The following is a 15,284-nucleotide window of genomic DNA, read 5'->3' as shown; positions in this document are numbered from 1 at the left end:
AGATGGTGTCACAACAGCATCTTTAGGACAGGCAGGGTGGCAGGTGAAGGGGCTGGGCACTAGGGGAGGTTTAGGATATCCAGGCAGAGGGAGCAGCACCTACAGAAGTTTAGAGGCAAGAGGGAGCGTTTGGGGAGGTACACGGGGTTCTGGATGGCGGGTGCACAGGAGGCAGTGCAGGGTTGGGGGTCAGACGGTGGGGAGGGCTAGTGTGCCAAGCTAAGGAGCAATGGGGAGTTAACGAATGATTCTGAGAAGCAACGTGATGCAATTAGATTTGTGTTTTAGGAAACACTTTGTGACTGCGTTGGGGCAAATGGATTTCTGGAAGGCCTGGATATTAGGAAACCTGCTGGGAGGCCGCTGTCCTCAGAGTTGAGAAATGAAGGGCTCAATATAGTTGATTGAGTCGGAGATAAGGGCAGATTCCCAGGGTGCCAGGAGCGAGGGATGGGGAGCAGTGAAGGGTGACTCCTGGGGTTCTTTCTGGCTCCGGTGAGGAGAAGCAGATGTGAAGGGAAGGAAGATGATGAGTCCTGTGTTGGACATGTTCGTGTGCAGTTCCTGGGGATCCCTCACACGGATCCGTGGAGCTTAGGACAGGGGGCTGGGCTGGATATGGAGTTGGGAGTCATCACCTTGAAATCGTGGGTGTGAATTATGTCACCCCATGAGTGAGAAGTAAGAAAGTGGAAGGAATAAAGATAAGAATCTTGGGAATATGTAAGAAGTGAGAGGAAGAGCAGTAGACATAAGTTAAGAGAGAGTTCTAAGAAAGAGGCTAATAGTGTCAGATGCTGCAGAGAGTTCAAGAAAGACCAATGTCAAAGAAGATTCATTTGGATTTTGCTACAAGGAGGGATTGTTGACTTGGTTGAGTGGTGTTGGTGGATTGGGGTCGGGGGGTGGAAGCCCCCACCATGTGAAGAGTTTTCAGGAAGCTTGGTTGTGGGAGGAGGTGGATTTGTGTTTGTAATGGTTTGGAAGCATGTGTAAGTGATGTCTTCTGCCTGTGCAGTGGATTTAGGAATCCATGAGACACTTTTAGGATTTTTCTTTGGGATTTAAAATTTATATAGTATGCACTTCATAGGGCTTAACCCTTAAAGATCCTGCCTGGCCCTCATTTGCTTCTCTTCCCCGACACTGGTCTACAGTACTGGGCACAGGGAATGAAAGAGAGAAAGGAAGCCAAGAGCAGGGCAGGAAAGAGAAGAGAGGACCAGATAGTTTCTGAGGTTACTTCTAGCTGCAAAATTCCAAATCAACCCAGTGTTCCTTCTTCTGTGCCCTGCATTCAACCTGCTAGTGCAGGTGGAGAGCCTTATACCATTGTGTTGGTGCGGTCTCCTCCCTGCTTAGCTGTGTGGCCCAGAACAGCTGCCTCTTCCATCCCCAGCTGGTACTGTAATCCATTAGGCTTCTAAAACTCTCTCCACATTGCTGCATCCTGATCCTCTGCAGCAGCCCTCCTTTTCTGCTCAAAAGAGGAGACTGAAGGCATCAGGCAGGAACTCTGAATGCCTCTGCAGCCCCTCACCTCTTGCAACCCCCTCCTTCTCTCTGTCTCAGAGAAAGCGGTGTCCCTACTTCTCTCCAAGCTGGCCCTGCCAGCCTGGCCTTCTTGTCTTCTAACTTGCCCTTGAACTGTGGTTTCTGCAACACCACTCTTTACCCTAGGAACTTCCTTAGGCGACTTAATCTCCTCTCACAGCTTTAAAACTGCCACCACCGTGCCACTGCCCACAAATTCTCTATCTTGAGTCTAACCTATCTCCTGAGTTCTCAACCTTCTGGACATCCTCGCTTAGGGGGTTCCCTGGGACCTTCAAATATGACAGGTTAACTCATCTTTCATCACCTAAATCTGTTCCACCTTATGTATGCCAGTACTGGTTAATGGCATTAGCAGCCACTCAAACCATCAGTCTGGGAGAAAATGCCTAATTTCTCCTTATACCTAATCCTGTATATCCGTTGGTCAATAGACACTTTTTCTCATATCTCAGTACTTCTCCTGTGGGTTCCCTGTACATCATCCCCTCTGCCGTTGCCTTCGTTCAGCCTCGTTTCTTGCCTGGTCTTGCCATGGTCTTCTGACTGGCCTTCATCTGCCAGTTTCTTCTCTTCCAGCCTTTCTTCACATCACCACAAATCTGATCATGTTTCTTGTCTGCTTAAAACCTTTCAGTGGCTTAACTTTGCTTTCAAAATAAAATTCAGCTCCGTTTGCATCAGGCCCATCCTGGTTTGATCCTTGCCCACCCTTCCAGCCTCAAACTCTTGCAAGCTTCCTCAGGCATCCTGTATCCCGCCCACCGGTCCTAAAGTTCTTGTAGGTCATCAACCGGCCAGCACTCTTCACACACACGCCTTCTCCCTCGGGTCAGCCTGGTGAACTTCTGCTCATCCTTCAAGATCAGTTGTGCTCATGACAAAGCCTGTGTAATTTGTCTGCAAAAAATGTATCATTTTTCACATCAACGTGTCAGCTTAGGGCCATGATATTCCTCATTTTTATGCTTTAGATGCTTCCTGGATACTATTATTACCTGGTCATGTTTAACTTCGGATAATTTAGTTTTATTCTCAGATCAATGACTTCCAAAATAATGAAGGATGGAATAGCCCTTTTATTATGAATTTAGATCTAGTACAACTAGAATCAAAATGCTGGGTTATTCTAATGGAATGTGAAAATTGACACAGTGACTGCAGATGTAAAAAGAAGAGCAGATAGAAAAGCATTTAGTTTGCATGTTTGTAAAGAATTTACTAGAATAAATGTGAGATCTTTTATATCAAAACCTCCCTGTACTACTCTGACTATGCACATCAGTCACCGTTGTGATGTACTTTTCCCTCTTTTCAGCAAAATCCATTTCTTGACTCCTCAGTACTTTGAGAGACTTACAGAAAAAAGAGGTACACAAAGGTTTCTAACAAGATTTGTAGGCATTGTTTTAAAGAGATAATAAGGAGGAGTTATGGTTGCCGCACAGAGAGTATGTTGAAATTAGTTGTAGGACTTTTCAGTAAAAATCCGGAGTGCTTAAACAATTTTAGAGAAATCTTCTGTTTCTTATTTTCATTTTTTAGGGGAAATAACACTGAGAAGAATAGAACTGTATAAAATGATCAAAATTCCAGGGGCTTTTTTTTTCCTTTTGTTTTTTTTTCTTGAGGTGGAATGTAGCTACAATTTATTATAATTCCTGTGAGCTCTCCATAAAAATATTTTTCACTCTTCTGATTTTTTTCAAAGTGGCCATTACTGCTACATCAACCAACCCTAGGAGTAGAGATGACTGCCAGGACACATTTTATTGCTCTCATGGGGAAAAACTAAAATATCTTATGACTCTACTCCCACAGCTACATTTTTCTCAGCTTTCAGTAGGAAACCTTTTGAATTTCTATCTGCTGACACTATTAACCAGAAGAACATTCCTGTGATTGCACAGTTTCAGAGCGCAACATCAGCAAAGGCCTGGGTATGGCAGCCAGCATAACACACAGTGAATCAGCTGCTTAGTTGTCTGTACATATTGCATAGGAGTATCCAGATGGACGAGGCTGCCACAGGCACCACCTAGATGGGAAAAATGATTCAACCAAGTTCCTTTGGTATTTATATTCACTTTAGAGTCCTGGAGAATGAACTGAAGCAGAGAGTTGGCTTTCTGGAGAGTGAGTCATTTACATAATATTTATAATTAATATCATTTTTTTTTCTCTGAGGAGGATTTGCCCTGAGCTAACATCTGTACCAATCTTCCTCTATTTTGTAAGTGGGTCTCTGCCACAATGTGGCTGCTGCCAAGTGGTGTAGGTCCGTGCCTGGGAATCGAACCCAGCCCACCGAAGTGGAGTGTGCTGAACTTAACCACTAGGCTATGGGGCCAGCCTTTAATTTATATAATTTATAATAAACAGAGACAGGTATACCTACTCCCTAATCCTCTGTCAAAAAGGCAAAAAGTTTTCTTTAAAAAAAACTCTTTTATATTGTGAAATGTGAAATGCATAAGCAGAAGTGTACAGAACAAAAATATGCTGCTTAATTAATGAACACAGAGCGTATACTTGTGTAACTGTTACTTTGGTCAAGAAAGAGAGTGAAGCCAGCTCCCCAGTCACTGCTGCATCCTTCCCTTTGCCCCCTTCGGTATGCACTGTCCTGCCTAAAAGCCTTTTAAAGTCGGTTTCTACTTGTTTTATGTGGGGTAGCCTAAGAGGAAGCAGAAGCATGGGCTTGGGAGGTGGGAGATGGGAGGTCTGAGGGCGGGTGCCAGGAGACGTTAGTCGGAACTGTAACATGGCATGGTTATCTGGATTTGTTACTGTTTCTCTCACAGGCTTCTAAATTTAGGCATCGACTAGAGCCTGTTGTAATATCTGCCATGCAGACTGCTCTTTGTAAAAGCTGCAATGATTCACTTCCCCCAGAGTGTGCTGACTTTTGAGCCACTCATTGGAAACTGACTCTGTGGAGCTGGTATGTATCTAATGCACCGTAGTAACTTGTTTCCACACAATTCCAGGACGTTAGCTTATTGCCAGTGGGTGGACAATCTCAATGAGACCCGGAAGATGCTCTCTCTTAGTGGTGGTGGTCCCTTCAGTAACCTGCTGAGGTGGGTCGTGTGCCACATAACGAAAGGAATTGTGAAACGCGAGATGCACGGCCACGGCATTGGCCGCTTCTCAGAGGAAGAGATTTACATGCTGATGGAGAAGGACATGCGGTCTTTAGCAGGGCTTTTGGGTAATGTACTATGCCTTCTATTCTATATTTTCTGTCCTTGCTGTTTGCATGATTAGTAAAGCACTGTTAGTTTACTGATTTAAAGTTTTATTTGGGATGGTTTCTTTGCTTCCATGTGTAGGTTGCAGTCTCATCGTTTAATCACATCCCCTAATTTTCAGCAGCATGTGTCTCTGTTCTTAATCACTGGTGTGATTAAGTCACTCGTGTAAAAACTAGTGACTGTTTTCAGTGCAGTGAGGCTCCGTGTGAAGAGAATAGAGAACACGGTGCAGCATTACTCCCTGGCTGTAAGTGATGCAGGCGTTTCTGAACGTGTTGTGAGCCAAGGGTGATTTTGAGCAAGGCAGCGCTTCTCTTTCTAAACAAGTCAGGGTGAAATGTCTGCTTGTGAACACATCTGCTCAGAAGATCCGACCGTGTACCCACTGACATCTGGATGCTGATGGCGCTGGTTCTGATCCCGTTCCATGTGCACACGCAACATCTGTCATTTTCTCTCCCCTTTGGTTGCCATTTGTAATCTTAGTCCTGTATTGCTAGTGTGTTTTAACTCTTCTGATTTTTTATTTACTGCGCACAGTGGGGTTAATTGTGCTTGGGAAGCCCCTCAAAGAGAAGCACAGAGTAGTGTACGTCCATGGGCGGGCGAGGATGCTGAGAGTAGAGTGACAGGCTCTTGCTCGCCTGGTTGCATGGAGGTGGCTGGGCAGATGTGATTGTGTACTGGGCAGAGCTTGAGCCTTAGATAAACAGATCATTTGAGTTCAGGAGTGTCTAAGTGTGAAATGATGGTTTCTCCTGGGGACAACTAACATAGAGGGACCCAAGCCCTCTCCGTGATTAGGTCGTAGGACCTAGTCCTTCAGGGCTGCTGATTTTGTCTGGGGAAGGTGGATTGTCACTGGCCCTCTCTCTCGGCACCCTCAGCTCCTTTCTGGTGCATATTAGGTACCTCACCTCCTCTGGGAAGTAAGGTTTGGGATTTGGTTTGTTGAAACCCAACTGGTGCCCCAGGAACTGGAGCCTGTGCTGGGTGTAACCTGTCCCCTGCAGGTGACTCGGTCTGACTCCACTCCAAATGCTTAGGGGACCTGGAGTCCTCCCCTGACCCTTGGCCTGCAGGTGGAGATCCTGACAGCACGTCCAGCCCTTGGCCACCTTTGTTATGGGGGGTGGGTTTGATGCTGGCTGGGCTCGTCTTCTAAACAGACATTCAAAAGCCCTGCCCAGCTTGAGGATTGATGCTGTCTGGACCTTCTGTACTTCGACTCCCTCGGCCCAGGTGGGCCTGCTGACATATGGGTGGGTGGAATTAGCCTCAAGTTTACTTTGTCCCTTTGACAACTTAGTACTGCACTTTTGGCCTCACAGAGCAGGTGCACAGAGGGCCATTTCCTCCTTAGCAATGGCTCTGCTCCTCGCTCCCCTCCCTTCCTCACCAGCTCATGCTGTTGGGAGCCCCAGTTAGCCAGGAGCTGAGCCCCCAAAGTGGTGATGAAGATTATGCCACTAACGTACTGCTCATCTCTAACAGCTTAAAAGTGTTGGTTCCTTAACCAGAGAGGGGTGATCATTACCTGTCTGGAGCGTTTTTGCTTTGGGAGAACCAGGGAGCCTGGTGATAGCAGTAACAGTGATAACACCAGTGTTTCTCTGGCATTTAATGACTGGGAAAAGATGCTTTCTCCTCAATTATGGTGAGATGGGGGTAAATGCATGACTGATAGCTAGGCTGGATATCAGATAAGTGTTCAAAAAAGTATCACAAGTCTAGATGATTTTCTGCAATGAGAAACTGAGTGAGTTACTTGAAAAGCTGGAGTTCGCTGGAGTTCTCGGCCCCCATATTCTGTATGTGGGCTCAAGGAGGGGTCTAGCTTTGAACTCTCTCATAAGAGAAGTACCTTTTCTGCATTTGGGGAGGGAGAGGCTCTTTGGCTGAACATCATAGTTTTTCTTACTAAATGAGGCAAAAAGCATCTCCTTCCTCCTCACCCAGGGGTATGGCTTGCTTTTAAAGTCCAGACACCTAAGAGACTCTAAATGCAAAAGGATTTTTGTTGAGATAGTTCAAGATTTGTGGAAATTGTCCAGGGATGTATTTGACCCATCAGGATAAATTATTGATGTTTCAGTTTGGTAAACTTCAATGACTGGAACACCTTCTATGTGCCAGGAGCTGGGGAATATGAAGATGAGTCCAGTCCAGTGGAAGAGATGAAGCTCTAAGCCAGAAGGAGGCAAATTAGAGCCTATAGCTAGTTGCCTGTTTTGTTTGTTTCTTTCTTTTTTTATGGCCTGTGAGCTAATAATGGTTTTCACATTATTAGAATGTAAGGAAAAAATACAGTAGAGATCAAATGTGGCCTGGAAAGCCTAAAATTTTTACCGTTTGCCCCTCCATGGGTGAAGTTTGCTGACCTGTGCTCTAAGTGAGTAACCGTGCACAAGGGGGCTGTGGCAGGGCGCCGGCAGAGTCTACACTCGGTGCTCTGGGCACACAGCAGGAGCAGTGGTGAGATGGCAGGGAGCTCTCAGGAGGGCTGTAGAAGAGGCGCGGTTGTGTTGGCCCAAGAAAGTAAACAGCTGTCCCAACGAAGACAGTAAGGAAGGACCTTGCAGGCAAATCATGAGAAAAGGAGTCATGAGTGGGGGACGTTTGGAGTCATGGTTGAAATGAAGATTAAAAGGTAGTTTGAGGTCGTATTATAAAGGGTAATAGTTATGCTAAGAGATATGTACTTCATCATGCAGACAGCATGGAGGTGTTGCAGGTTTCTGAGTCTGAGAGAGAAAGAGCCATCTTTGTGGTTTAGAAAAGTGGCTCTGTTGGTGTCATGGAGGATGGATTGGGCCTGCTGTGTGCGGGTAAAGAGAGACTGAAGATAGGCAGTAAATGTCTGTGGGTGTGGTTTAAAAAATTCTAGTTAAAATAAAAATTAAATTTAAACTAAATAAAAATGAGTTAATTTTAATTTTGATATATTAAAAAAAAGACTCTTCATCCAGAGCAAGTAGAAACAGAATAGAAAATATGATTTGATGATATAAAATACATTAACAATATTTATTATGATAGCTAGGAGAAAAATAATAATTCTCTCAGCACTGAAAAGGCATTTGATAATGAAATTTAGTATCCATTCCTGATAAAAACGCTTGGTAAAAAGAGACTCAAAGACTAGTTCCTTAAGATGATGAAAGAGTACTAAGCCAGCAGCCAGTGTCATCCTTAATGTGGGGCCACTAGAAACATCTCCAGTAAAGTGAAATACAAGACAAAGATTCTTGCTCTCATTATTATTTGATGTTGTTTCGGGAGAGCCTGATGATGTAGTTGGACAATATGAAAAAAGACTACATCTTCATGTTGGAAGGAAGAGACAAAATTATTATTTATAAAAATGAAGAGATTAATTAGGTAGCTAAAATAATGGAGAATCAACTACAGTTATTACTAATAACTCTATTATAATAACTATTACTAATTAAATATTAGTAATTAATGGGAGAGTTCAGTAAGTTTACAAAGATTATAGACATGTAAACATCTACAGTTTTCTTGGCTATCTCTAATAACCAATTAGAAATTAATAACTAAAAAATTCCATTCACAACAGTAATAAAAATTAAAAATATTAGAAATATGTTTTACAAGAAATATTCAGGACCTACAGAAATAAATTAAACAATCCTAATAAGAGATGGAAAGTGTTTTAGAAAATGGAGAGTGTACCTTCATTCATTCGCTTATTAATTCATTTGAGAGTGATGACTGTGGAGCCAGAGGCCAACCCCAGCTCCATCACTTACTAGCTCTGTGACCTCCGTCACATTTCTTAACTTCTCCAGGGCTCAGTTTCCTTATGTGTAAATGGGGATAGTAATGATGAGAAGAAAAGTAGTACATGTAGAGTGCTCAGAATAGCGCCTGGCATGTAGAAAGCAGTATATTTGCAACATGCAAATATAAAATACAACTGGGAAGAGGGTCAGGAAGGAGAGGTTCGAGGTGCTGGGAGAGCCTATAATGAGGGGGCTGCCTAGTGGTCAGTGCTAGTCCCCATTTGGTTCTGCGTGTTCCCACGCCCCCTTCAGGAAGGTGTGTGTGTTTAAAGCGGAGATATTATATGTGTAGTGGATGTCTGATTTTCACCTCATGCAAGAAGTGCACACATTGTCTTTTTCCATCATCCTTCCCAAAGGGGAGTCAAAAAGAGCATGGAGGATGTAAAAATCAAGGACAAAAAAGGTTGGGTTTTTGGGAAGCATTGTGGCTGGAGGCAGATGCCCTGGGTTCATACCTTGGACTCCGCCACTTTCCAGCTGTGTGACTTCACATGAATAGCTTGAGTTCTTTCATCTGCAAAATGAGGGTCAGAACAATACCTGCCTCATAGGATGGGTGCATCATAGAGTGTGAGGACTAAATGAGATAATTTATGTAGTGTACTTACTGCAGTGTCTGGTGCATAGTAAATGCTAAAGAAGTATTAGCAGTTATCACTATCACTTTCACAGATTTTTGTGTGTAATACAACTTCATTAGGAATATTGTTTTCCAGGAAAAAAAGTCTTTGTGAAAAAAACCCCTTTTTTCTGATTTTTAGACTTATTATTTTAAACTTAATAGTTAATTGTAGAAATTTAGGAAAGTTTAGAAAAGCACAGAGAAGGAAAATAAGTCACTGTAATCTTATAAGCTATTGCTAACACAATTACCATTTCAGTGCATATCTTTCCAATATTTTTATGCATAACTTTGAATCATATATATGTCTACATGTGTGTTTGTGTACACACATATATAATTTTCAAACCTTTTTCCTCACTGAATATATTGCAGATATTTTCTTCTATTATTAAGTATACCATACAATTCTATGTGCCTGGTACCATACTTGTTGCCATAAAAACTGACATAAGGCTCATGAGCAAGAACCCCACTTTTTCTACTGCCTCTTTTATATTTCTGTTCTATTATTAATCCTGAGTCTATAGGTGGGAACTTGAAGTGGAAGGAAGATAAGACAGAATGAAAATGGGAAATGTATGGCTGTATCCTCCATTAGCACAAACATACCCAGCTGTGGCCATTAGCTATGAGATTAAAGTAAGAACAGAGGATGGAATCCAGTAAGGACTCAAAGTAACAGTACATTTGGCAGATGAGGAAACCGAGGCAGAGAAAGGTTGAGTGGCTTGCCTGCAGTCACACAGGCAGTGAAAAGTGGAGCCAAGGGAGGAGGGCAGCCTGGTAGCATGGTGGTTAAGTTCGTATGCTCTGCTTCAGTGGCCTGGGGTTCACGGGTTCAGATCCCGGGCATGCTGTGGGAGCATCCCACATAAAATAGGGGAAGACTGGCACAGATGTTAGCTCAATGACAGTCTTCCTCACAGAAAAAAAAAAAAAAGGCAGAGCCAGGAATCAAATCCTGGCTGTCTGACTCCAGACCCCTGCTATTCTCTGACCCAACATCTACCTTGAAGTTCCTTAGGAATCAGGACTTGAAGTGGAGTTGTGTTATGTCAGGATGACTTCTTTAGAGCATTTTCTAAACTTGCCGGAACTTTGGCAAGCTAAAATGTAGTCTCCAAAGTCATTTTTCAATATGTTTTATTACGTTGCTCCCAGAGCCTGAGTACAGAGCTAAATGTGGGTGTTGTCATTGATTTAGATTTCCTGGGCTTTGTGAGTTGAAGTCGTACCCTTCCTTAGGACGCTGGCTCCCCAACAAAGAGATGTGTTAAAACTCCAGGCTTAAGTATGTAAGCGCTTGAGGAGAAATGATGTCTTTTGAGGAGCTGCTGTTGAAAGAGCCAAGTAATAAAGCGCAATTTGTAAATGGAAGGGAGAAGAACAAGCTGATTTCCAGCCAACTACACTTGACTAATAAAAAATGTAGTGCACTTTTTTTCTTTTTTTCATCTGAAGCCTTTTACTGAGTCATAAAAATGGCTTGGGGAGTTTTTATTTTTCAGAGTCCTTGTTGACATTGGCTTGGCACCTGTCAAAGAGCCAAATCTATCGGTTATTTTAATAAACAGTGTGTGATCTTGATTAATAGAGAGTAAAGGGATGTGAAGTTGTGCTCCCTTCCTCCTTCCAAAGGCAGCAGAAGTGAGTCACTGGCTGTGTGTGCTTCATGTCACCCTTATCAGCATGTATAGTTACATTAGGGTGTAGTTTTGAGAAAGATTGTATTTTGCTGTCGAATTAAAAAATAAAATAATTTTATTTTTTGAGTACATAGGTATCTGACTGATCACGTAGTTCTTAGTTAAAAAATATGTACAAGATTAAAATAAGCTTTTGTGATTAGTAATAGAAAATCTCCAACCCACTCTTAACAAGAAATGCCTTTGCGGTTCCGATACCTCCAGACTGGAAAGCCTCAGAATGGGACAACAGTGGTGATGGGGTTCAGGAAGCGCAAAGTCGGGGAACTCGGGGAGGGGTGAGTGTCAGGGAAAAGGTAAAGAGAACATGGCTGCACTTATGCCTTGAAGTCCGGGCCAGAAAGCTGACAGTTGGGGTGCCACTTTGCAGACTGCCTTACACCTCTGGCCTGCCCGGAGAAGACAGCTGGTCTCAGGGAACTGGGACTCCACAGGAGGGAGCTGGGCTCTAGTAAGAAATAGACTGGGGGTGGGGGAGCGTGGTAGCTACAGCCCTAGAGCTGCCCTCTTTGGGGTGGTGCCTCCGAGCATTGCCAAACCTTTCATGCGGTTTTCTACTCCTTCTCTTGTGGTTCTCAAACTTCTCCCGTCACAACACAGGATTGCATTTTGATGCTTTTGAAAGCAGCTTTCGTAAAGTTGACTGGAGTGAAGGGTTATTGAGGATAGTAGAGGTGGCAGCTCCTTGCGTATTTGGGTCTAGGGTGGATTACACTGGGCCTGAGTTTCTTCTCTTCATCTCCACTGAGCCCTGGGGTTCAGGATAGGGTAACAGGCGGCAGGATGAGGGGTGTTGGTGATACTTCAGGGGCCAAAATAAAGCTATGAAGGTGCCAGAATAAAGTATGGGAAAATTTTTCTAAACATGGCACCAAAGGGAGAAAGAATAAAAGAAAAGTTGAATTACTGAATTATAGGAGAAAAAGAAAACAAACTTCCTGTATGTCAAAAAATAAACAGAGGCCAGCCCTGTGGCACAGTGGTTAACTTCGCATGTTCCACTCTGGTGGCCCAGGGTTCGCCAGTTCAGATCCCGGGCATAGACCTATGCACCACTTGGCAAGCCATGCTGTGGCAGACGTCCCACATATAAAGCAGGGGAAGATGGGCACGGATGTTAGCTCAGGGCCAGTCTTCCTCAGCAAAAAGAGGAGGATTGGCAGCAGATGATAGCTCAGGGCTAATCTTCCTCAAAAAAAAAAAAAAAAATCACCATAATTAAAGTTAAAATTGAAGTGGTAAGCTGGAAAAATGTTTGTAACATGTGACAGAAGAATTAATATTACCAAATATATGAAGAGCTTCAACATATCAATAAGAAAAGTGAATACCTGAAGGGGAAAATTGGGCAAAAGACATAAAAAGGTAATTTGCACAAACAATACATGTAATGAATAAATACACAAAAAAATGTTCAAACTCTTTAGTTATCAGAAGTTAAAAAAAATGAGGCAGCACTCTGTCAATCAAATTGTCAAAGTTTTTTTTTTTTTTTATTTATGTGAAGTTTCAGCAGGGGTATGGAGGAGGCACTAACAGTCTTTGCTGGTAGGAGTGAAAACTAGTACAACTTTCTGAAGTTGAGTTTCACAGTTTCAAAAGTCATAAAATTTTACCTCTTTATTTATTAAATGATTCAACCTTTAGGATTTTTTCCTAAGAAAAATATGATGAAGATTTATCTATAAAAAGGATTATAATACTAAAACACTGAAATGTTACAGCTATTAATAGTCTGGACTTTTTGGTCTGGAGTCCTTGGTTTTTGTTTGAGACGATAATAAGAAACTTAAGTTACTTGAGGCACACACTGCTCTGTCTTTCTCTGCCCACCTCTCCCCTCCTTATGTTGTAAACTTTCCCTACTTTCAGCTGGGAAGGCTGAAGCCTTAACCATGGCAGAACACATCTAAATCGGCATATCTTTAGGTGCCCACTTGTGGATCAATTGTGAGTAATTTGTGTTTCTCTCTAGAATGAGTGATACTGTTTCATCAGTTCTCTTTGGTCACAGACATATCTAAATAAATTATCATTACAGCAAAGGATGCTCTAAAGACTTGAGCAGTGAGCTGTGGTGGCAAGAGGTTTGAGTCCCATGGTTTGTGATTTGTAAGACAGCTCTGGAAGTTTAAAGTTTTTTTTTGCTGAGGAAGATTAGCCTTGAGCCAACATCTGCTGCCAATCTTCCTATTTTTGTATGTGAGCCACTGCCACAGCATGGCCACTGACAGACAAGTGGTGTAGGTCTGCACCCAGGAACCAAATCCAGGCTGCTGAAGTGAAGCATGCTGAACTTAACCACTAGGCCACTAGGATGGACACTTAAAGGTTTTTTTAAGGGTACAAAGTTAAGTGACAATACGGAGAAAGTCGAAGCACTGAACTCATAACTTGCTTCTATGTAGGTAAGTTAAATTCAAAACCATACTAGGTGAGAAAGCTGCAAGAGAGCACCTCAGTGTTTTAGACAAGTAACAGACAAACAAGCAAACTAATTATTGGAACATTATTTTCCTATCAGTTATGCACCAGGTGCTACGCTAGGCTCTTGGGAAATGAAGATGAATAAGTGTGGTCTCTACCTTCAAGAAACTTATAATCTAGTAGTGGTCAAGCTTGTAGGCCTAATCAATGTCCTAGGATGTGAAAAACTTCCCATGTGATCTTGGGACTCTGATGATAATCTTTCAGAAATGGGGAGAATAGGAAAAATGTCAGAAGATGGGGATAGGAAATTGTCCCTGTTTCCAAAAGAAGTAGATTTTGATAGTGAAATAAAATGTTAGAGTGAATTATGGTTAGTTTTCATGCAGGACTATCATTGGTTCACTATGAATAAATCATACCGAAAAGTGACTACTACGTCTTGACTTGCTGGACTCCTACTCATTGGGTAGATAATCTCTTGATTCCTTCAAATCTTTGAATACCATCTTTCATGATATTCTTGTGGGCAAGATGGCTGGTTTTCAAAGCGGGGTTCATGGATGCAATATGGTGGCACAAGCTTTCTTGAGTGCTCTGGTAGGGCGGAGAGGGAGCCCTAGCAGGTTGGACTCTCTCCGCCCTGCTTCACCTCGACCAGCTCCTCTGTCGTCTATTTATATATTGGAAATCTGTTGCATTTTGTTTGATAGAGAACTTCCCCTATCAAAGAAAAAAGTTGGAAAGCTCCTGCATGAGGTGGTGGTGGATTCGTGCCTGGTTGAGTAACTGTATCCTCACAGTGCTGATTAGTGGATTGATATCACCTGAAGGGAGCCCTTGACTTTTCGCAATGACCTGCTGACAACTTGAAAGGCATGCTTAATGGTTTTTGAATGACTCTAGGTGGAAGGCTAGCTGAAAAATTGGTTGGGAAAATCAGGAATCAAAGCTGTCAACCACAGCAAGAAGAAAACTAATAAAGATAAATGTCAAAGTCTGTACTTAGGTCCCCAAATTGAATTGCACACATATAGGGTGGGGAGAGACATGTGAAAAAAAGACTTAAGGATTTTAGTTGATTCCAGTCTCGGTGTGTCACCAGTGTGATGGGCTGCCAAAGAGCAAATAAAAACCTAGCCTGTTTAAACGGAGCATAGTGTCTCAGCTTAATAGTTGTTTCCTCAAGGAAACCTTTCTGGAACTTTCTCCTAGAGTGTGTCGGGCAGACCTGTTCCATGCTTCCAGGCACCTGGTGCTTTCTTCCTCAGAGTACTCCCTGCACCTTCTCTCAAAGGTTTGGTTTGACTGTCTCCTCAGCTGGACTTTGGGCCAGGCCTGCTGGATTCGTTTCTGTCTCTAAGGCCAGACCCAGAGCCTTAGGAACACATTAAGCATCCAACAAGTGTTTGTTGAACAAAGGAGGCATTGTTTCGTTCTGGAATCCATCTTTTAAAGGAACATGGACAAGCTCAGGTATATCCAGAGAAGGGTGGTTAGTCTTACAAATAATTTCATGTGAGGAATTTGAGGATCCGGGAGATGGATGGTCTGGAGAAGTAAAGACGTACGGGTCATTTTTCAGTATTTTTTCAAATACTGAAAGTGGGTAGTGACTTAGGTGCTGCTATGGGTGATGGACATGTTTAGGGTGAGGAGAGGAGGCCAGAGAGGACAGTGGGTGTGTATAAGGGGAAATGACAACAGACTATGGCTCAGGGTGGCAGAACTTTAAAACAGACCTCTCCAAGCTTCGGAGGGCTTGGCTTGTGATGTGGTCGGAGCTGTTGGTCTTTGGAATTCTGCCACTACGCGGTTGGTGACCACCCCTGGATAGCTGAGGAGTCTTTATGGGCGATGACATGTCTAAGGAGATGGTCTCTGGGGATCTTTCCAGTTCTGATGG

General features: G+C 43.0%; 1 protein-coding gene across 5 annotated transcripts in view; it reads left to right on the top strand.

The window, feature by feature from the left end:
- FAXC (failed axon connections homolog, metaxin like GST domain containing) overlaps positions 1-15,284 on the top strand; it is a 73,244-nt gene that overhangs the window by 21,517 nt on the left and 36,443 nt on the right. For all 5 annotated transcript variants that reach the window (XR_011521996.1, XM_070556725.1, XM_070556726.1 and 2 more), the window contains one exon: positions 4,545-4,768. Coding sequence is in view for 4 of the 5 variants with exons in the window: in XM_070556725.1 (XP_070412826.1) it covers positions 4,545-4,768 (224 nt within the window). In the remaining variant the exon portion in view is untranslated. The remainder of the gene's footprint in view (positions 1-4,544; positions 4,769-15,284) is intronic.

Source organism: Equus przewalskii, chromosome 9, assembly GCF_037783145.1.
Source record: "Equus przewalskii isolate Varuska chromosome 9, EquPr2, whole genome shotgun sequence".
NCBI classification, from domain to species: Eukaryota; Metazoa; Chordata; class Mammalia; order Perissodactyla; family Equidae; genus Equus; species Equus przewalskii.
This window is presented reverse-complemented; position numbering and strand designations above follow the sequence as displayed.